The 21,766-nt window shown below is 46.0% G+C and overlaps 1 protein-coding gene across 3 annotated transcripts in view; it reads left to right on the plus strand.

Moving 5' to 3' along the window:
* The first annotated feature begins 4,394 nt into the window (after nucleotides 1–4,394).
* The window catches only part of EDEM1 (ER degradation enhancing alpha-mannosidase like protein 1), a 28,023-nt gene continuing 10,651 nt past the window's right edge, over nucleotides 4,395–21,766 (plus strand). The window contains exons 1-8 of one of the 3 annotated variants that reach the window (XR_004281460.1): nucleotides 4,395–5,117; nucleotides 11,463–11,535; nucleotides 14,427–14,530; nucleotides 15,805–15,976; nucleotides 16,965–17,148; nucleotides 18,968–19,142; nucleotides 20,891–21,011; nucleotides 21,477–21,647. Coding sequence is in view for 2 of the 3 variants with exons in the window: in XM_032325895.1 (XP_032181786.1) it covers nucleotides 4,591–5,117; nucleotides 11,463–11,535; nucleotides 14,427–14,530; nucleotides 15,805–15,976; nucleotides 16,965–17,148; nucleotides 18,968–19,142; nucleotides 20,891–21,011; nucleotides 21,477–21,647 (1,527 nt within the window). In the remaining variant the exon portion in view is untranslated. The remainder of the gene's footprint in view (nucleotides 5,118–11,462; nucleotides 11,536–14,426; nucleotides 14,531–15,804; nucleotides 15,977–16,964; nucleotides 17,149–18,967; nucleotides 19,143–20,890; nucleotides 21,012–21,476; nucleotides 21,648–21,766) is intronic. The other 2 variants (XM_032325895.1, XM_032325885.1) reach the window with 2 other exon arrangements.

Genomic DNA, 21,766 nt, shown 5'->3' on the forward strand with positions numbered 1-21,766 from the left:
ACATAGAAAGCATACTGATTCGAACATGAATTTATCCAATTCCTGTGTCCTAGCACTCTTTCTATATCAGTATATAGAGAGTTCCTCATTCTCCTTCATAGCAGCATGGTTCCCGTGCCATTGTCTATGTGTTTTTCACTGTTCTAGATTCCATAGTTTACCTAACTGGTCCCTTGTTGATAGGTATTTGGGTTATTACAACCTTTTGCTTTTGTGACCAATACTGCAGTGAATCATGTATGTGTGCAGCAATTCACAGAAGCTTATTTGTGTCAAAGGGTAAATGGGTTTGTACTTTGGCTAGTACAACTAGCCAAACTGTAAACTGTCCTTTACAGAGGATATGCCAGTTTTTATTTCTACCAGTTCCTGTTCCCTGTGTCTTGTCAGCAGAGTCTGTTGAGAGACTTCTGGATTTCTGCCCATCAAATAAAGTGGGAATGATAATTATATACAGTACAATTTTAAGCACATGAAATTTAGCCTTTCTTACCCAGCTGAGGAGACAATATTACCTTAATTCTGGTGTTGGATCTCTACCAAATTAATGTGATTATAGGTAATTTCCTCCTCTTCCCTACCCCTTTTTCTTAAGTCACCCCCCCCAACCCTGCCTTTTAGAAAGTATACATTGCTTCAGAAAGAAGCAGTACTCTTTCTTTTGTTTTGTTTTAAGATTTTTATTTACTTGACAGATCACAAGTAGGCAGAGAGGCAGGCAGAGAGAGAGGAGGAAGCAGGCTCCCTGTGGAGCAGAGATCCCAGGACCCTGGAATCATGACCTGAGCTGAAGGCTGAGGCTTTAACCTACTGAGCCACCCAGGCGTCCCACAGTACTCTGTTTTAAAAGTTACCATTATACCACTTGTTTTATATTATTGCTTTGGATGATAAATCCCTTATAGTTTCTTAGAGCAGAGAAATCCTCCTTGTAAGAGACTATTTTAATGCTTATATTTAACATAGGCATCTCTGGAAGTATCCTTGTACCCTTTGAGGTTATAGGGCCGAGCTGTTTTCTGGCTTTACAGTTTTAGGAACCTAGTGCGCTGATTGACTTAGACTCACAAGATTGATTCTGAAAACTGGAATGTCTGCTGATTTATTTACAATGGAGGATATCTTTAAAGGCACCAAAATATACCTCCTAGGTCACTTCCTTCACCTGTCAAAGAGGGAGATTGAATTTGGATCACCTTGTAGGATAGAATTCCAAATCACAGAGATTTAGGACCATGAGGTATAGAAGCTGGAACAGGTTAAGTAGAACTGGAATTAGATGTGAGGTTCCAAAGCTCTTTCTGCCCATGCTGGACTGGTAAGTTTTAGTCCTTGTCCAGTCTCATACTTGGTTTCCTTAGACACAGTTTTCTCCTAAAATAGTGCTTTGAAAATAGGAGGGGCTTACTTGTTTAATTCATCCAACAAACCTCAGATTCATATGTACCAGGTACTTTTACTAAATGAGTAGTGATAGTGCTCACCATGGAACACCGTTGTAGTGCACTATATACATTCAATACTTCAGTTCTTACCACTGCCGTATGCTCTGAGTACTGCTCTTATTACCCTCATTTTACGGATGGGAAAACCAGGAAAAATTAACTAACTTTCCAGGGTCACTCAGAGGCCAAAGCAATGACTTGAACATCTGGCAATCAGGGCTTCTGAGTCTGGATTTTTAGCTGTCATCTCTTCTGCGTCCCCCAGAGTGAAGCCATTTTTACCATAGTACATTTTATTTATTTTTTTTTAATCAGTCCCCTGATCATCTCCTGAGACTGTGCAGAAAAGCCTTTCATAAAGTTGATTTTTAAGGTTGAGGTTTTCTGATTACGTAAGGGTATTGTCCCAGTCTTAACAGCCACATTTACCTTGAGGGAAGACTTAGGCTAATCTAAAAGGCTAGCAGGAGATACTTCGTGTTCCTTTGGCTCAGTTTAATTCAAGACAAAACACTTTTTTTTTTTTTTTAAGATTTTATTTATTTATTTGACAGAGAGAGATCACAAGTAGTCAGAGAGGCAGGCAGAGAGAGAGAGGGAAGCAGGCTCCCTGCTGAGCAGAGAGCCCGATGCGGGACTCGATCCCAGGACCCTGAGATCATGACCTGAGCCGAAGGCAGCGGCTTAACCCACTGAGCCACCCAGGCGCCCAAGACAAAACACTTTTTGAACCTGGCCCCCAAATCTTGGGCTGTGCCTTGCAGGGTGCTAATGTCAACAATGTTGCCAAGCCAACGGTGGCTTAGGAAGAATAGAAAAAGCAGTCTTCATCTGCTTTGCGGACCAGCTAGTTTTTTTTTTTTTTTTAAAGATTTTATTTATTTATTTGACAGAGAGAAATCACAAGTAGTCGGAGAGGCAGGCAGAGAGAGAGAGAGGGAAGCAGGCTCCCTGCTGAGCAGAGAGCCCGATGCGGGACTCGATCGCAGGACCCTGAGATCATGACCTGAGCAGAAGGCAGTGGCTCAACCCACTGAGCCACCCAGGCGCCCCACCAGCTAGTTTTTTTAAACGGAAAGTTCAGGAAACCTGGGTGGTAGCTCTTTTTCTGCCCACAGTAAGTAGCTCAGAGAACTTGAACCTTCCAACCTGATTTCTTCCCTTAGGGCTTGTGGAATAGGCCTAAACAAGGCTTTCTGTGAAGATTAAATGGATCACATTTTGAAAATCATAAGTTTTACCAGGACAGGCATCTTTCAGAAGTTGGATGGTTTTCTCTTTGTTTTTATTAGACCTTGTCTCCAAATGTGAGGACAGGAGCTGTCTTGCAGGGAGCAAGAGCACATTTAAAACTTTTAAAATTTGCAGTAAAATAATTACTAAGGGAACAACATATACCTTCATGTTCACATTCGGTTTTCAGGTTCTGGGAAGGCAGACCTGAAAGTCCAGGATCAAGCGCTAAGTTTGGATTTCTAGCAGGGTTCCTAGCTGCTTGCACAGAGGAGTAAAAGAATCTCAGTAGGCAAAAGACCTTGGTTCAATCTCTCTTTATACTCTTTGATGCTTGGGCAGGTGTATCTCTCAGAATTCGGGGGGAGGGATAAGGCTCAGCCAAAAAACAAAACAAAAAACCCACAAAAAGCCAGCCTTACTAGGTGCCAGTTACTTTGTGTTGTAATAAAATGTTTCTTTGGGTTCCCTCTGAGTCTCCATTACTTACACCTCTGTGTTGCAAAAAGTCCCCTGAGAATGTGATGATTGTACCCCATAACTTATCATCCTCTTAATCACTGCTTTGGTCACTCAGCCAGTCCCTGATTTGGGCCATCCATCAGCCTTTGCTTCCTATGCTTTTCAGAAACCTTAATGTAACAAGGCATATGGTCTAACTTTGAGAGAACATCTTAACAGGTATCTACAAATGTAGCAAACAAAACAAAACCCCTACGCTGTTGAATTGTTACATGAGAGCCCTAGTCCTTCAGAGCTGATGTTTGCAACCTTCTTAATTATAGGAAGTAGACACAGAATGGGTAAAGTGATTTGACCAGGACTCTATCCTACAACCGAAAGGTTAGGTCGCTACTGTGGCGCACAGGAGAGATGGTGGGAGTAGCAAAGGTGGGAGGGGACTTGGTTAAATGAATTTGGCAAAAATAAGTCGGTGGTAGCGGCGGCCATGACTCTTTCCCTTTTTTCTAAAGCTCCTATTTCCGAGACAAAGGCAGTATAGCCTAATTCAGCATTTCCTGAAATTGCCAGATGCTAAGAATTGTCCAAGAGCACTTGGTATACAGACATTTCCAGGACCCTCCACTGGTATTTGCTAGGTCTACTACAAGATCTGGGAATACGTGTTTTACAATCACAGTGAGCGGTTCTTACAAATTAGGTTGTTCTGATGAAAAGAGTAGAATTCAGGATACCTTTTTGTGCGGTCCAAAGCTACCAGGTAGTATCCCACCCCCCACAGTAAACGACGGTCCTGTTAAAAACCCTGCCCTTGCAATGCAAAAGTAGCTCCTTTTACGAGGAAATGCTCCTTTCCCTCCTTTTCCTTACGTATTTTAACTGGCACCATCCCTAACTTAGAGCTGGAGTGGCTTTCTCCGGTCCGGGCTAGGAGGGAGACACGCTCTGCCCGAAGACGCCTGGTTGGGGGCCACGTCTCCGTCCGGCGTCCCTCTGGTGCTCCCGTGCCGCGCTCCCATTGGCTGGAAGTTTCCTTGCCAGTAGCCCGAGCGGCCCTTACTCGCCACGCCAGCCCTTCTGGACTCCGACCGCCCAGGGGGCGGGGCGAGATGATGGGGCGGGGCCCCGGGGGCGGGGCGGGGGATGGGGCGGGGCCTCGCGGCGCTGCGGAAGTCCGGGCGGCCTATGGCGCGGGAGGGAGTCCCCGGCCGCGCCCCCACGAGGTTGGGCCGGGCCGGGGCCAATCCCGGGCGACTGGGCGGGCGAACGCGGGGCCTGGCCGGGCGGCCCGAGGGACGGGGGGTGGGGGACAATGGGCTGGTTCCTGGTGCGTCACGGGGGAGTTCCTTAAAGGGGAAGTGAGCGGGGCTACGGGGCGGGTGCGGGGTGCGGTGGTCCGCGGGGGAGGTCCCCCGCGCTTTAAAATAATGCCCGCGGCGCCCGCGCGACCATGCAATGGCGAGCGCTCGTCCTGGGGCTGGTGCTCCTCCGGCTTGGCCTCCATGGAGTGCTGTGGCTCGTCTTCGGGCTGGGGCCCAGCATGGGCTTCTACCAGCGTTTTCCGCTCAGCTTCGGCTTCCAGCGCCTGAGGGCCCCCGACGGCCCCGAGTCTCCTGCCTTGGGGCCCGCCGGCCGGCCCGGGCCGCCCGGGGGGCCGTCGGGGCCGTCGTGGCTGCAGCCGCCCGTCTCTGGGGCGGCGGCGGCGGCGGCGGGACGGCGGCGGGCCCCGCGGCGGCCGGAGCCGGGAGTGTGCGGGCCGGCCCACTGGGGCTACGTGCTGGGCGGCCGGGGCCGCGACCGGGACGAGTACGAGAAGCGCTACAGCGGCGCCTTCCCGCCGCAGCTGCGCGCCCAGATGCGCGACCTGGCGCGGGGCATGTTCGTCTTCGGCTACGACAACTACATGGCGCACGCCTTTCCCCAGGACGAGCTCAACCCCATCCACTGCCGCGGCCGAGGGCCTGACCGCGGGGACCCGTGAGTAGTAGGCGCTGGCCCGACGCCCGGGCCGCGCGCCCCACGCGCTTCCTTCCGTCCTCCCGGTCAGGGTGCAGCCTTCTGACCTCCGGGTCCCCCAAGGGATGCCAGGGCATTTGGGGGCCTGGAGCCACACCCTCCCGCTCAGTGCTTTGGCCCCCCGACACTCTCCCCGGGGGGTCCCCCTGGGGTTGGGCGGGGGGTGTGGGTGGGCCGGTGGCTGTCCTCTTTCTTGATTCTCTCGGGATTTCTGAGTTACAGGACAGCTGTCCAACGCAGTCTCTTTTACAGATGGGGAAACTGAGGCTCAGAGACCGGAAGGGACGGTAGCAGTAACAAGGGTTAGCTTCGGAGGCTTTAGATTCTCATCTTCCACAACCCCTTCTCCAGATGAACATGTATTTAATCAAAACGAAATCCCTTTTAAACGCAGGTTTCAAAACAAGCCTTCCATCTCCCTTCCACCCATCCCCATATAAAAATTCAGGAGTTGGTTCCAGGAAAGGACGTCTCCAAAGCCAGCCAGTGATCGGGAGGCAGAGCAGGGTTACAACCTTTGACCTTCATTTACAGGGGCTGCTACATAGGCTGAGGGAATTTACAAGAAAGGGGGGCGGGGGGGTGGAGATTGAGAGACGGAGGCTATCTAGCTCAGATTTGGGGTCTTGATACTCAGGGTTTGATTCTTTGGCCACTGCATTGCTTGTCACCTTTATCTGGTCCATAAATCCCTCCACTCTGGTGGTTGGACTGTCCAGTAAGGTCAGCCAGTCCTCCCCTCCCACCAGCCTTTGGAGGTCAAGCTTCCAGGGTCACCCTTGTTGACATGAGAGTCCAAGAGGACAGCATACCCAGCTGAGGACCTTCCAGCTGGAGGGAATGGGTGTGCTTTTAGCCATGGATCCTGTTAGACCAGATAGGTGACTACCTTCCTCTAGGTGGTGGGAGTGGAGGAATTGGGCTGCCCATTGCCTTGACCCCACGTTCTGTGGGTGCCTTTGGACTTTTAGGGGGATGTATCTTCCTTCACCTGGTAAAAGGAAGAGTCCAGTCCTTAAATTCTGAAAAGGAAGCCCATATACTAAAGGGGCTTGAAGAATTTTAAAAAATGGTTCGGTTATCTACAAAGTCATATCTTAGCTGACAATTTGAGGAGCATCAGTTTTAGTGAAGCGAGGGGCACAGTCCAAGCTATTTCAAAGGACTGGGCCTTTCAAAGATTGTAGGAAACTGATTAGTTACTTTTCTTGTGTCACCTTATCGGGCTTTATGCATATAAGCACTTTCTCAGTTTTGTTTTGTTTTTGTTGGTTTTGTTTTTTGAGAAAAATTTTTATTAATTTTTGATAAAAATTACTGGGGCCTTTCCAGATATTAGGAAATTAATGAGTTAATTGTTAGTCCTTAAATGTACCAGAATTTATACCTATGTATTTTCTTTGGATCTCATTTTTTGTTGTTGGTTGTTGGAGGGGAAAAAAAGATTAAAATTTGAAAAAATAAAAAAGTCTAAAACCCCATCAGACAGTTATTTTTAATTTATTTTTCCTGCCAGCTCCCACCCATATGCCTACACATATTTTACATAGTTGAAACCAAAGTGTGTGTACATATTTTGGATCTTACTTGTATTTTCCCCCTAATGCTCATGGTATTATAAGGCGGGAGAGGATACTTTGAGTAAGTGCCCTTATTCTCTCTCACAGACTTTTTCCTCAGATTTCCTTTTATGGTGTGGACCTAAGGAAAACAGTTTAATGAGGACTTGTGATAACGCTTTCAGTTGGGAATATCATGGTCAGGAGAGTGAGTTGATGACATATTGATGCTTTTCTTAATGAACCGTAGAAACCCTTTGGAGAGTTGGAGCCCCTCTCCAGCAAGGTGACGTGGCAGTTGATTAACTTGCTGGTCTCTGTGGGTAGTTCCGGGTGGCATAGGCTTTTGTTTCAGGATGAAGTGTGCTGAGGAGTGTCTTGGTTTGATTGTACAGTGGCAGTGCGGGTAAACTAAGGTCAGCTCGCCTTGAGACGGCTGAATGGCTGTTGGAAAGATGGGAGTTTGAACTACTAAGGGGTGGCATTTGGGAGGGCTTGTGCCCAGAGGTTAATAAACCTTCCAGTTGATAAACCTTTGATGTCTTTGAGGAGGTGAAAGAACTCTGGGGTTATGGTGACCCTGAGTAGACCCTCACACTGGCTGCTTCCAAAAGAGTGGAAAGGTTAATTTTTTTACTCTCCTTTCTTTAGCTTAACTCCTTTCAGACCAGTATTTTCAAGTAAAAGTTTAGAACCAGAGCTTTGTCATTCTGGCTCTGAAACAATACAGTACGTTTACATCCCCAAGATAGATCACTTGCAGTAAAAACTTCTCAGATTTTATTTTTTTAGTTTTTTAATTTTTTGGGGTGGGTAAAGATTTTATTTACTTAAGGGAGAGCAAGAGTGAGAGAGCACAGAAAGAGAAGGAGCTGAGCAGGGTACCTGACGTGGGTTCCATCTCATGACCCCGAGATCATGACCTGAGCTGAAGGCAGACGCTTAACTGACTGAGCCACCAAGTGCCCCCAGATTTTTCAGATTTAAAAAAAATCAAATGTATTCTAGTGATAGTTGTCAAGTTTATTCTAATGATATATTTAAAATATAGAGACATAACCATTAGAATATTATGTAGGAAGTACAGAAACAAACCATGGGTGTTCTACCTGTGTCTCTTTTCTTTTTAGTCACATGTGCTTGAGGCTTGTCTTGCCTGTCTTCTTTGACTGTAGGTAGTGTGAGGAGTTACCGTGAAGTCAATGAAACCTGAACACTTTAAAATAGCAAATCTTTTGGCCCAGTTATAGATTACTTTGCAAAGTCAGTTACTCTCATATCCCCAGTTTGGGTTGGAGGGTCCAAGTTTCTGCAAATAAATTTGGATATTCTATTTTTTGTAATTTTGTGAATGCTAACAGTAGTTCAGGCCTTGGGCACGTGATCCTTCTTTGCTTCCTCCCCAGCCATATTGCTGTTCAAGTAAAAAAGCAAATCTGTGCACAACCCCAACTGATATTGGCCCCCAAACTGACCCATTCCTAGGCACCCCAGCATAAGATGGCTTCCTGTGCATTCTTCCTTCTTTCTAAACTACTGTCCCACTTCAGAGTCAGACCTAAGTCGTTTCCTATGATGCCATTGAACTTTTGAAGACGATTTTTCTCGCTTTGCTTGGTTCTCCTTTCAGTTCCTTTCTTTGGTTCTTTGGGCTGCTGTTCCACATTTCAACATCACTTGAGAACTGAATGCTCTTATGTATTCACCTTCCTTTCCCTTTGTCGTGTCTCCCCAGATTATCAATCCCTCGACACAGAGACCGTTTCTTATATTACCTCTGTGCCTACCCAGCACTAGGTAGATTTCTGAACAGCTGGTACAGGTTAAGTATATGTGGGGGACTTTTTTTTTTTTTTTTTAAACCATATGTTTGATTTTCTTAGTTACATAAGAAAAAATTGCCTGTCAAAGGTTGTAGTTTCTTCCAGCTCTGTTTTGGAGTGATACGAACCTTACAAATGCACACTGGGTGAATGTCCCGAACAGTCACACATGGTAAAATTAAGTGGAGAGTTTAATTCTGGGTCATTGTAGTCCTGCCAGCTGGTGATGTGGAAAGATGTGTACTTGTGGGCCTAGCCTTATACTGAAAGATTGAGTTCTTGGCTTGAGGCACTTAGCAGATAAGTCAGGCTAGCCATCGATCAAGAGTATCTCCAGAGAACAAGGCCACAGTCGTACACCAGCATTGTGGGCTGGCATAAATGGAATCACAGTATAATAGTGCTGTTAGGCCAAGAGGGTTTTATGGAATCTGCATTTCTCTTCACACCCCTCTTCTTTTTCTTCTTTCTATTTTGGTATATTTTGAAAGACTGTATAGTAATTATTTGGTAGAGAATAATTAAAAGTGCTTTAATGCACACCTTAGATTTTTCAGGGGATTTGTCTTAAGTGGAGAGAAGGACCCCACCCACTTATTCCAAAAAAAAATTTTTTTTTAACCGTAGCATTGCTTGTAACTGTTCATTGTGAGTGACTGCTTGGACACTGTATCGAGAGGTATTGTAAAATTGGGTCCTTTTTAGTTATAGCCTGCAGGAAGAGTACTATACATCATGTGCAGGAGTACAGCGATCAACAGTCATACTACCTTCCATTGGCCTGTGCAGATGGAGAGGGTGACCTTGGCCCAGACGAGGGTACAGCTCAGGAGAGGGCAGTTGGGGTATTTTACACATCGTCCAGCTTGGATGCTAAGTGGTGAGAGAGCCACTTTCTAATGAGGTGGGTCGTGGGAACCACTCATTGTTTCTGAGCCGCAGAGCAAAGCAGTTAAATATTTAAACCCAACAATATTCTAGAGTTGGCAGAATTGAGCAGGAGGAGCTCCCTGTCTACTCTGACCTTCTCCAACTTTTGGCATTTCCTGTATCCTTTCTGGCTGGCACTGCCCTTGCAGTGCTTATTTTAACCCCCAGCTCTCCTCTTTAGAGGACCTTTTGCAATTATATAACTCCATTTAGGAAGAATCTACACATAGAAGAAGCCGGTGTAGTTTTCAGCCGTGCAGTGTGCTGGCCTGATGGCTTGTGAGGAGCGAGATAATCCTGGTTCCCAGATAGCCCCTTCTCTGTAGCTTGTTTCACACAATGTATCTATCTTAGCTCTGAGTTCTTTGTCCTAGATTCAGTGGGGTAACATAGCACACAACAAAGCAACAGGAAGGCTCGTGTAAGATCAGCTGTGACTTGTGGCCCTCGGTTCACCAGGCCCAGGCACATGGGAGGGTGCACTTTCAGAGAGCAGAGCAGGCCATCCAGAACAGAGGGAGGGAGACCAGGCCCCATTCGAGTGACTCAAGGACTAGCTACCGTGGTCTGGGACTGTGCTGGGAGGTGCCATAATTTCAGCAAATCTGCTGTTGAAGATAGAGCTAGGGCTTTTCACTTTGGTCTTCAATAAAAGTAAACAGGTGTCCTATTTCTTTTCTAACTTACATCTTTTCAGGCTTTTGCCATTTCCTTCCTGGCCTTGTGGGAATGAGACAGTGGAATAACTGAAGTCCCGGGGATTTGTCAAGCTGCATGATGTCTCCATCCCCACCCTTCCCCGACCTATTTCTCATCCTCGGCATTGTTTTTTAGCATTATGAGGAGCTGTCCGAGTGACTGGGGAGCTTTACCCTCACTGCAGGCCTGAAGTTGGTGGCTTAAGATTGCTTCAGAAAGGGGCGCCTGGGTGGCTCAGTGGGTTAAGCCGCTGCCTTCGGCTCGGGTCATGATCCCAGGGTCCTGGGATCGAGTCCCGCATCTGGCTCTCTGCTCAGCGGGGAGCCTGCTTCCCCCTCTCTCTCTGCCTGCCTCTCTGTCTACTTGTGATCTCTGTCTGTCAAATAAACAAATAAAATCTTTAAAAAAAAAAAAAAAAAGATTGCTTCAGAAAGGGGAATTGGTGTGGACTGTGGGGGCAGGAGTTGTGGGCAGAAACGTGTGTGTAGCTCTAGCGCAGAGAAGTCCTGTCTTGGCTCAGCTCCTCAGAGTTGGTGGAGGTGATGGGGATTCTTGGATTGAGATGTGAATGAGAAAATGAGATCAAGAGGTTAATATACTCCCCCAGCCAAAGCACAGGGGAGTGGTCATCAGGCCATCATGGAAGGTATTTGGTTCTTTTTGTGTGGAACCTGCTGGAGGAGCTGGTTTCTGTATTAAAGTGTCGGGGTGGGGGGGTGCATCTGGGTGGCTCAGTCGGTTCAGTGCCTGCCTTTGGCTCGGGTCATGATCTCGGGGTCCTGAGATCCAGTCCTGCTTAGTGGGGAGCCTGCTTCTCCCTCTCACCCTACCCCCTGCTTGTGCACGCTCTCTCAAACAAATAAATAAGTAAAATCTTAAAAAATAAAATAAAGGGTCGTGGGCAGGTCACATGACAGGGTTTTTCTTTTTTCATTCCTAATAATTTTGAAATAAGATCTCTTTGAAACTGGCCAGGGAGGTGACTTGTGGTGATAAAACGGTATGTCAGGGAGGGCACATGACTCTGGTTCGCCATCTCCCGACTTCCTGTTGCATGTTCTTCCCACAATAGCATCATCAGTTTGTCTCTGTTGCTGTGTGACTTGAGTCTGTTTGCAGATGCTCTAGAAATGGTCACTTAGGAGATAGAAGGACCACTGCCATACTCACCCACATATAATTGTCCCTGAATCAGTAAGAGTCCAACAGTTTTAGTTTCTGATGGGTGTTTAATTTTATTGTCCCTTTTCTCATTTGAAATAAAGCACCTTTCTTTAATTGTATTTCTTTTTCAGTTCAAATCTGAACATCAATGATGTCCTGGGGAATTACTCATTGACTCTTGTGGATGCACTGGATACACTTGCAGTAAGTCTTTAGCCTTATTTTTCTTTCCTCACTAATTAAGACATTTTGGAGTTGATTATCTCTAGTTCCCACCAGGGATGGGAATTCCAGGAAACCTGGTACTCAAAATGTATTCATAACTTTGATAGCTATTGTTTATTTTAATGATCTTAATGGTGAGGGCGAGAAAGGCATTCAAGGTCAAAGGAGTGGAGATGTGATTCCCCTAAAAAAAGTGGAGAAGAAAGTATGATTTTTTGGGGGGAGCCCAGTTTCCCACTAATTTATTCCATAAAGGAATCAGTAGAGCATTCCATTCAAGTTGACAGCTACTGTGGTTAAGATCTGAGAAGTAAAAGACAAGCTCCATGTCAGTGCGCCCCTGGAATAGCATCTGACTAGTGCTCCCCAAGAGTGTGTCCCGAGCCTTGGTCCTGGCCCCCACGCAGGGCCTTCCCTAGAAACACTCCTTTCTGCATGCCGCTCTGTGTTTTGTCCACACTGGGGCTGCCAATTCGGGTGCTGCCTTTCCCCCCAGTGTCCCGTGGTTTCCCTTGTGAAGGCTGGGGAGCTGGAGACCTCAGGACAGCCATGAAGGACCGAGTGTGGCATGGTACTTACCATCACACTGTGCGTGCCCTGTGCACTATCTGCCCCTTGCACTGTGCTTCCAAGGGACTGTATTTCAGCATAGCCTGTTAAATCCTCCTTCGTGAGGGTGACCGCACAGCCTCTTTGCTCCGCTTCATTGTCCAGCACGCCTTTACCATGAGAGAATTCCTCCCGTAGTTGAGCCCGAATCCTGTATTTAATAATGTACCCTTGTCTGTTTTAACTTCCCTGAGAAGAGTTTAGAGCTGTCAGGGGTTGTAAGTGGGTAGTGCTAGCTAAGTCCGTTTTAGAGCTGCCCTGGAGTTTGCTGGCAGAAGATTCACAAGGCCTTGGAAGGAGCTTGAGCGACTGACCTCCCTATGTGCTCTTGGCCCAGGTCTGCGCGGCCTCTGGGCTTTCATTTGGCCAGCCCGTGTTTGCACAGTGTTTTAGTGGCCCAGTTGCTCTTTCTGTAGTTCTTGCTGCCCCACTTCAATCATTTGTCATCGGCGATCACAATGTGCCCAGGCAAGTCTGCTCAGCCTAATTAGAGTTAACTTGTTGAAGATCCCGGAGGCTGACTCAGCCTTATATGTGTTGCTTAAACAGTCTTCTGGAACTCATATACATTATGAAGGAGTACCTCTCATCCCTGACCTCTCTTTCTGGCCCTCATTGTGTCTTTTTATCCCTCTCCTATGCTCATTAAGTACAGAGACCTCATCTCTATTATTCCCTGCACTCTCCACCTAATGGTGTCGGATGTATAGTAGGAGTGCAAATATGTGTTCAGAAAATGAATTTCTACAAATTCAGCACTTCCCAACAACATTTCCAAGGGTATATCCCCTAAAAGAAGAATTCTATTCCCAAATGAAGTTCTGTATGCCTCTCCCATTATTGGAGAGCTACAATGTACAGCAGCATTTTAAAGGCTCTGAGAAGTCCTGCAATAAAGAAACCGATTTAACTCTTTTGTTCAGTCCAGGTTTTCTTAAGCCTGAGCGAATGATTTCACAGCCTGCTTGCTCTGTCTGTAGCTGTGTTGACTACAGTGGGAAATTAGAATATGTAATTGAAAATTGCTGGCTTCCTTGACCATCCTCCACTTGATCTGAGATCATATCAGCCTCTGCAGCTGCTAACAGATATTGTTGCTGGTGAGCATCTGTAAGGAAACAAAGCCATTTTTTGTGGTTTTCATTGTAGAATATCCGGTCTTCAGTGTGCTAGCACTTCAGGCTTCTTTTTCAGGTGTTATCTCAGTTGAGGTTTTCTTGTTCTTTTGCTAACATTTTAAACAGGCTCTAACAGATGTGCTGTGGAAACATTCAGAAGATAGCAGTCCCCTGACCATTGGCAGCAACGTGTAGCACTATTGCATAATCTTTTAAAAAGAAAGAAGTAAAGGCCAGGAAAGAAGCGTCTATAGTTGCTCTGCATGTTTATGGAAGAATAACAATGAAGAGAGGGATGAAATTATGGGCCAGACCAAGAAATACTAAGAAATAAGGCACACTTGAAAGAAGTAGTGTCTGCTTGAAATTATTTGCTTTTCCTTTGTGTGTATCATTATGATGTCCTTAAAGTCCCTGGATCGTCCTAAATTTTTGAACAGAATGAAAGCATTCTGGTTCAGTTAATCTGTAAAATCTTTGTTCCCAATTTGCACTTCATATTGGAGAGAGCGGCTTAGTATGAGATCATATTTATGTACCGAAAATAGGAATTGTAATTTTAGATCAGTCTTTAAAAAGGACATGGAGCTGATTATTTGTATGTTTTATTTGTTTTGAATGCCACTGGTTTTATGCTGCGTTTCAAGAGATAATGCTACTATTTCTCAAAGTGTTTAGACATCTGGATAACCAGCAACAAGTGGTTTTCCAGATGTTTTGGTCTCCTGGGAGCCAAGCACCCAAGCTGTCGATTTATTTGAGGAGCATAGGGGAAGTTATATTTTTGTTTCTTCGGTTTTTGGATTTATTTTTACTCTTTTCAAGAGTTTTAGGAACTCCAGAGCCTTGCATCCTAAATCAGATCAGACTGGAGTTCGAGGGAGAGTCTAGTGGGCAGGTGAGGGATACTAATGACTCATGAGGAATATTTCACAGTTTGACTGTTTGGAGATAGGAGTCTTGAGTTGCAGGAAATGGGCTTGCCATCTGTCCTGGAATATATTCTAAGAGATAACTGTGCTTTTCTAACTTTTGTGTTTTCGCTCCTCCCAAGGGTGGCAAAACCGTGTACAGACATTTAGATAAGTGGTCCCTCCGTGTCATTTCAAGCTGTTGTAATGGTTTGTGTTCCTCTTTTTGAAGATAATGGGAAATTCATCTGAGTTCCAGAAAGCAGTCAAGTTAGTGATCGACACAGTTTCATTTGACAAAGATTCCACCGTCCAAGTCTTTGAGGCCACAATCAGGTAAGATAGTACATGAAATGGATTGAAGGCTTCTTTTGTGTGTGTGAGCAGCAAAATTCCTGTGAGGTTTTCCCAGCTGTGAGAGCCAGGTAGAGAGTCCATGGGGGACCTTATGGGTGCTGTGTCCATTTTCCTCTCCCTTTTGGGCTTTATTAACAGTGGAACAATGGACATTTCAAAGTAATTACATTGGGGGCTGAAAAAAAAGACTCAAGTTTTAATGAGGTGGGAGACGGGTGTCCTTTTTTAAGGCAGATTTTCACTGTCACTTGGTGTCAGGTCTCATTTCCTTCCTGTGTCCTAGGAAAACCCCTACACATTTCTGAAGGAAGTGAGAGTTTCCCATCTTACCTACCACCCACAGAAGACCACTGCTTACCATTTGGGTGTATTTCCCCCTCGTGTGCCACTGTCTCTTCTGTCCACCACCCCACCCCCCCGCCGTCTTCTCTGTCCACCGCCCCTCTCCCCACCATTCCCCGCGAGGTACTGGGCATATGTTCCATACTCGGTTTTGTATCTTGCCTTTCTGGGTTGATACATTGTGACTGTTTTACTATTTAGACTTTTTGAAAACTGTGTTATTGCGTACCATTCCAGATGTATCATTTATTTGAAATTAAAGTTATGAAAACATTTGTACTGACAAACATCACAGTCAGCTTGCGATCATTGGAGTGGTGCATGATTCCTGGCTCTGTAGGGACATGGCTCTAGAGCTGGTGGCCTTCTGCCTCGGAGCGGGTCTTTTCCTCCTTCTCGCTTTCTCCTCTTCCACACCTTGCCTCCTCACCAGAGTGGAGAATTTCTCAGCTATTTGGCAACCTGAACTAGGGAAGCTACTTAGTATTTGTTGTCTTTCCCTTTCCTGTTTCTGATATGGTGAAGTGTTTTCCCCGTGTGAGAGAAACCGAGAGTCATTTATTAATACTGAAAGGTAAAGCTTATTCTGAGAATGGTTAGTACCCTCCCGTCCGATGAGATGATTGAAACTGCTGGTCATTGGTTATTACTTTAGGTGAGATTATTCTTGGTGGCCTCAGGTGAAGGGTTCTCTTCCCCCCTACCCCCTTCAGTAATGTGGTTACTCAAGAATTGGTCATTTATCAGGGCTGGAAGGAACTTCAAGAAGCCATTGAGTTTAGTCCGTCTGATTCCAGGCAGCTGTGAGTTCAAGGGATTTGAGGCTGCTGCTTTCAGTGTGAACTGGATTGTATGCGTTGACAAGTAGCGTGATTGTATTGTTTTTGTGTTCTTGTCATCCTGTCTTTTAGGGTCCTAGGAAGCCTCCTTTCTGCCCACAGAATAATAACTGACTCCAAACAGCCCTTTGGTGACATGACAATTAAGGATTATGATAACGAATTACTGCACATGGCCCACGACCTGGCTGTGCGCCTCCTGCCGGCCTTTGAGAACACCAAGACAGGGATCCCCTATCCTCGGGTAGGTAGACTAGTTGGACATTCCAGCATCTTCCTGAATTAAAATTCTTTTTTGATTAAGTTATTTGGGGGGAGGAGGGAGTGATGTGAAAGAGGAAAGCTGGGTCCTTGAGAGTGTCCCTAAATGTGATGTGTATGTTTTTTTAATTCATTCAACATTTACCAAGCACCTACTGAGTGCCAAGCATAAGGCTGATGTACTTGATTCTTCCCTTTAAGGAACTTATGTTCCTGTGCTCAGTATTCTGAAGTTCTTCTGCATGTGCCATTTATATCCTCTGCTACCAAATAGGGTGGGGAATTTGTCTTATTTCTGACTCAAGTACCTTCCCCCGAAGACCCTCATATGTGTACTGTTGGATCCTGGCGAATGTTCTTGGGAGTGCTTCACATGGATCTTTCAAATAAAAGCCTGCCCAGCCCAGCCAGTGAGCTGCTGATTTAAATGCAAGATCTGGAATGCAATTATATCTTTGTGGCTCTGGATTTGCTGAGCTCAGAACTCCCTTGGGAATTGAGTCAGCCTTTTAGGTAACCAGCAGAGAGTTGCCAGCCCACAGAGCCTCAGTGATGAAACCGGCTGTCACCTTCTTCCTGTCTTCCTTGTCTGCCAGTCTGTGATTTGTTTTATGTTCACTGAGCAGAGTTGGGTTCCTAGTACCTCACTTAAAATTGATAAAGGAATTCCACAGCTGGCCTTTGTTTCTGATGCCAGAGCCTGGTGCTGGAACGAAGTGGGTTAGTGCATGGCATTGTAGCCATTCCCCTAAGACGCGCTCTTATTAAAAGAAGGCTGTGGTCTGATTGTCTTGTGTCTTTGAAGCTTAACTCCTATATCTATCTCAGGTGTGACATGGAAGGCTGTGAGCTGAGTCACACTGCAGTAAGTTTGGTTCAGTAGTTGAGGCTAGTGGCTGTGACTTGGCCTTCTAGCCCTGAGGGTTCCTCACAAGTCTTGCCCCAAATCCTTTGTCTCTTCCTGTCCCCAGGTGAATCTAAAGACAGGCGTTCCTCCTGACAGCAATAATGAGACGTGTACAGCAGGTGCCGGTTCCCTTCTGGTGGAATTTGGGATTCTGAGCCGACTCCTGGGGGATTCTACATTTGAGTGGGTGGCCAGACGTGCTGTGAAAGCCCTTTGGAACCTGCGGAGCAATGATACGGGATTATTAGGTGTGGTGGCACCTTCTCAGGCCATTGGGACTGGGTACATCTGGCCCCCTTTCCTTTCCTCTTCTCTGGGGCTCTCCCCGCTCTCCACTCCTTCTGTCTGTGCCGCCGAACCTGACAGTGGACACCTCAGAGAGAATGGCGCTTCATGTCTGCCTTGTCCAGTTTCTCTGTAGGACTGTCTCCTTAGAGTGAGGCTGTAATGTTTGATAGGAAGGAATAATGTTTTTGCTGTTTGAGGGTTCTCTTCTGATTTGAATCCCTGGGCATGTTCCATTTGAAAATAATTATTAATGGAAATGCTATAAAAAGAATTGCCTCTGAAGCAGATTATATTGTTTCAATATAAGGCTCTCAATATAGGCATTTGGAGTTACTGGTAGAGTGGCTTTTTCTTTTAAAAAAGTCTAGGCATGTGGTAGTAGGTTGAAAGGCCAGATTAAACCTATATTAGGTGGGAATATTTTTTTCCTCTTGAGAATGTTTGGTCAGGATGTTATTAAAAATTATTATGCAACATTTCAAATCTGCAGAAGTAGGGAGAAAGTATAATGAATAATGAATCCCTGTGTACTCATCATCCATCTTTAATAAGTACTAGGTTTTTGCTCACTGAAGATACTGTTTTAAATTGTCTTACTGAGAAAAATTAAAAAAAAAAATTTTTTAAAATTTATTCAGTTGAGAGAGAGAGAGAGAGAGCCAAGAGCATGAGCAAAGCGGAAGGGCAGAGGGAGAGGGAGAAGCAGACTCCCTGTTGAGCAGGGAGGTGAGTGGGCCTCCATCCCAGGACCCCAGGAGCATGACCTGAGCCAAAGGCAGATGCTTAACCAACTGAGCCACCCAGGTGCCCCAGAAAACTTTTTTTTGTTGTTGAAAAGTACCTTGATTAGTTGTCCTAGAGTATCATTGCATTTTAAAATTAATTTTTTTTTTTTTAAGTAAACTCTGTGCCCAGCTTGTGACTTAAACTTGTGACCCTGAGCGCAAGAGTTGCACACTCTACCTACTGAGCCAGCCAGGCATCTATAATGTGATTTTTGGTTATTCCTTAAGTTATTAAATGTATGTACGTATTTGTTGTGTTTAGCAGCAATGGTAGAAATAAATAAGTTGCTCAAATTGCCACTCCACCACCAAATGGTTTGCCAGTATCACCATAAATTGTTACCTTTTAAATTTCCCATTGGTCCTTTCAGTCTGCATGTGCAATGTTTATACCTTCAATTTATGAATAAGCATTTTTATTCTGCCTTACATTCGGCAGTTCAGGTTTTTCAAGTTGTTACCTTGTTTTCATAGCTACCATCTTTAAAATCTACATAGAGTCCATTAATTAACTCTTCTAGTGTTGGACACTTGGATTATTTCTCTCCCCCTCCCCTATTTTACAGATAATATAAATCATACAGTTCATAATTCTTGATGAATGACACGATACTTTTTCTTAAAAAACACTTTTTTCATTAAGGATAAGTTGCCAGGAATGGCATTACAAAGTCAAAGGTTTGAGTACTCCTTTGGCATTTGAAATGCACTGTTAATCTGGAAAGGCAAAATGACAAATTTACTTTTCTCTTGCCTCAAGTGTTTTCCCCAGTTTTGTTCCCAGTGTTTAAACACCATGTATTGAGAAAGATTTCCTGGCTGTCTGCCGCTGATGGGACTGATAATAATGTGAGAGCCAGACGTTCATTCCGTCTTTTCTGCCAAGGCCCAGGGTGCGGGTCGAGTGGTGGGGCCAGACTTGAGGGCACCCTGGAGGAGGAGCTGTCCCCAGACACCTGGTGCCGAGCCCCAAGGGCTTTGTTTGTTTTTGCAGGCAATGTGGTGAACATTCAGACGGGCCGCTGGGTTGGAAAGCAGAGCGGCTTGGGCGCTGGCCTGGACTCCTTCTATGAATACCTCTTGAAATCTTACATTCTCTTTGGAGAAAAGGAAGACCTCGAGATGTTTAATGCTGCGTACAGGAGTATTCAGAACTACTTAAGAAGAGGGTGTGTCTCCTCTCTTGCCCCGTAAAACAAGTAGGGTGTGTTCTCAGCCTGAATCCCCAGCGTCTTGTGTCTGCACTCATCTTCCCACTTCCTAGTTCCAGGGCAGATACTTGGGGGTGAAGAGCTGTATTAGCTTTACTGCGGCATAGCAAATTACCCCAGCACTTAATGGCTTAAGACAACAAACAGTATCTCCCACAGTTTCTGAAGGTCAGGAAGCCAGGAGCCGCCGAGTGGACCTAGGGTCTCACAAGGGTGTCACCAGGCTATTGGCAGAGTCTACAGCCGTGTCAAGGCTCGGTCGGGGCCAGAGGACCCACTTCTCGGCTCACTCCTGTGGTGGTCGGCAGGCTTCAGTTGCTTGCCATGTGGACGTCTTCGTAGGCAGGTCATGGCAGCTGGCTTCCCCCAGAGTGACTGATACAAGAGGGATAGAAAGAGAGGCCAAAAGGGTGCTTTCATGACCAAAGTTTGGATTGACAAACCGACACTTCTGCCCAGGTCTGCAGGTCCCACACACGGGCTGTGGTACGGTATGGGAGTGGGCTGTACGGTTCACGCCCTCTGTGACTGCCCAGAGTCCAGGATCTCTGGCGGCCGTGGGGGAGACTGGCTGCCATGAGGAATGACATGTACCTGTGTTTCACTGTGGCTTTAATGGCAGATAGAGCTGTAATACAGGACCATTACTGAGTTTATTTTGGTTCTTTTATTTGCCAAAGAATTGTTTGGATTGGTCTTTATAGCTAATGAGAGAAAGGACAATTACCACACACCCCCCACCCCCATTGTTTAAAAGAGCATAATTTGCTACTACCCAATTATACAATCAGGAGGGCAGGAGAGAAGTGCCATTGAAAGCTACAGTGGCTTCTAACCCCGATGTCCTCTCACTTCCTTAGGTCTTTCTTTGTATGCTTTTGTATATTAAATATCTAATGCAGGTGGTAGCTACCGAGTTTCTGCTTGTTGGGATTTTCTTGGACCCATTTCTAGGTTAGCTGTTGTAGGAACCCCTTTTGTGAGTGCTATGTTTCAGTAGGAGGCCGTTTGGGCAGGGTTCAGTCATTTTTCTTTTTATTTATTTATTTATTTATTTTAAAGATTTATTTATTTATTTGACGGAGTGAGAGAGCTCAAGCATGGGGAGCGGCAGAGTGAGAGGGAGAAGCTGAGCAAGGAGCCCAGTGCGGGGCTGGATCCCAGGACCCTGGAATCATGACCTGAGCCAAAGGCAGACCCTTAACCGACTGAGCCACCCAGGCATCCCATTTTTGCTTTTTAAAGTTCCAACCTATAATCCCCAAGCATCTTGATGGATTCCTTCAGGCCCCTGGTGTAGAACCTTATTAGAGAAGAGACTTCTTTTTTTTTTTTTTTTTTTTTTTTAAATGTAGAAGTAACCAGGATTTTCCACTCAGGTCAAATCCAGCAAAGACTCTGCTAGATACATTATGTGGCAGTATTCATAAGCCGGAGTGTCCAAGTGCTTTCCGCAAAACATAGTGAAATCCCTGATCAGTTACAATGGCTAAGTTCAGAACTTTTATTCTCTTTTACCTTTTGCTAGAGTCTGGTGTCCACAGGTAGAGGCAGTTTTTCTTCAAAGGCTGAAAAGAATGAGTCAGGAGAAAATATTCATGTTGATGCCACTGAGGTTAAAGCAGCAGGGGCTGCGGGAGGAGTAGGGCTGGAGGGCTGTCAGTGATCTTCCTCCTCACCTCTGCCCTCTCTGCTTGGCCCGTTAGTCGGGAAGCCTGTAACGAAGGAGAAGGAGACCCGCCGCTGTATGTGAACGTGAACATGTTCAGCGGGCAGCTGATGAACACTTGGATCGACTCTCTGCAGGCCTTCTTCCCCGGACTGCAGGTACTCAGCACCCGTGTTTGCCGGGAGAACGCGATCATTGCCAAGGGTTTCTGTGGTTCTCTTCTCTGTTATGATACCAGAGCATTCCCAGGCTTGTCCGGATTTGGGAGGGTAGCCGCGCAGTATGTCTTGATTATTCTTTTTGTGAGATGAGTCCTCCCGATCCTGAACAGAGCCAGATGAAATTAAGTGCAAAACCAAGGCTGAAAGTAACCATACGTGATTTTTGGATCATCTGTCTCTTACTGTTTATTCTTGGCTCCCAAGTACAGTTAACCTCTTGTCCTATGCAGTTGGCACAGGTTTGGCATGGATGGTCTGTTAGGGAGGGCATCCTTTTTTCTGGGTTGCTACTTTTGGGTTGGTTTTGTCTCCAGCCAGGTTGGATAAGAACTGGGGGACAGAGGGAGAGCCCAGGGCCTTTGTGTCATGTGTTGCCACTTGAGAAAAGCGTCTTCTCCTTAGGTTCTGATAGGAGATGTGGAAGATGCCATCTGCCTCCATGCCTTTTACTATGCCATCTGGAAACGCTACGGGGCCCTCCCTGAGAGGTATAACTGGCAGCTCCAGGCCCCCGACGTGCTCTTCTACCCGCTGAGACCCGAGTTAGTGGAGTCTACATATCTTCTCTACCAGGTACTGGATTCTGTGTTTAAATGCCAGCAGGACCTGTAGCAGTTGGTGTTTAGCGGACACTGGCTGATGGGTATAGAACTGTGGGGTTTCCCAGTGACTCCGATATGGGGGCCGCCTAA

This window comes from Mustela erminea, chromosome 1 (genome assembly GCF_009829155.1).
Source record: "Mustela erminea isolate mMusErm1 chromosome 1, mMusErm1.Pri, whole genome shotgun sequence".
NCBI classification, from domain to species: Eukaryota; Metazoa; Chordata; class Mammalia; order Carnivora; family Mustelidae; genus Mustela; species Mustela erminea.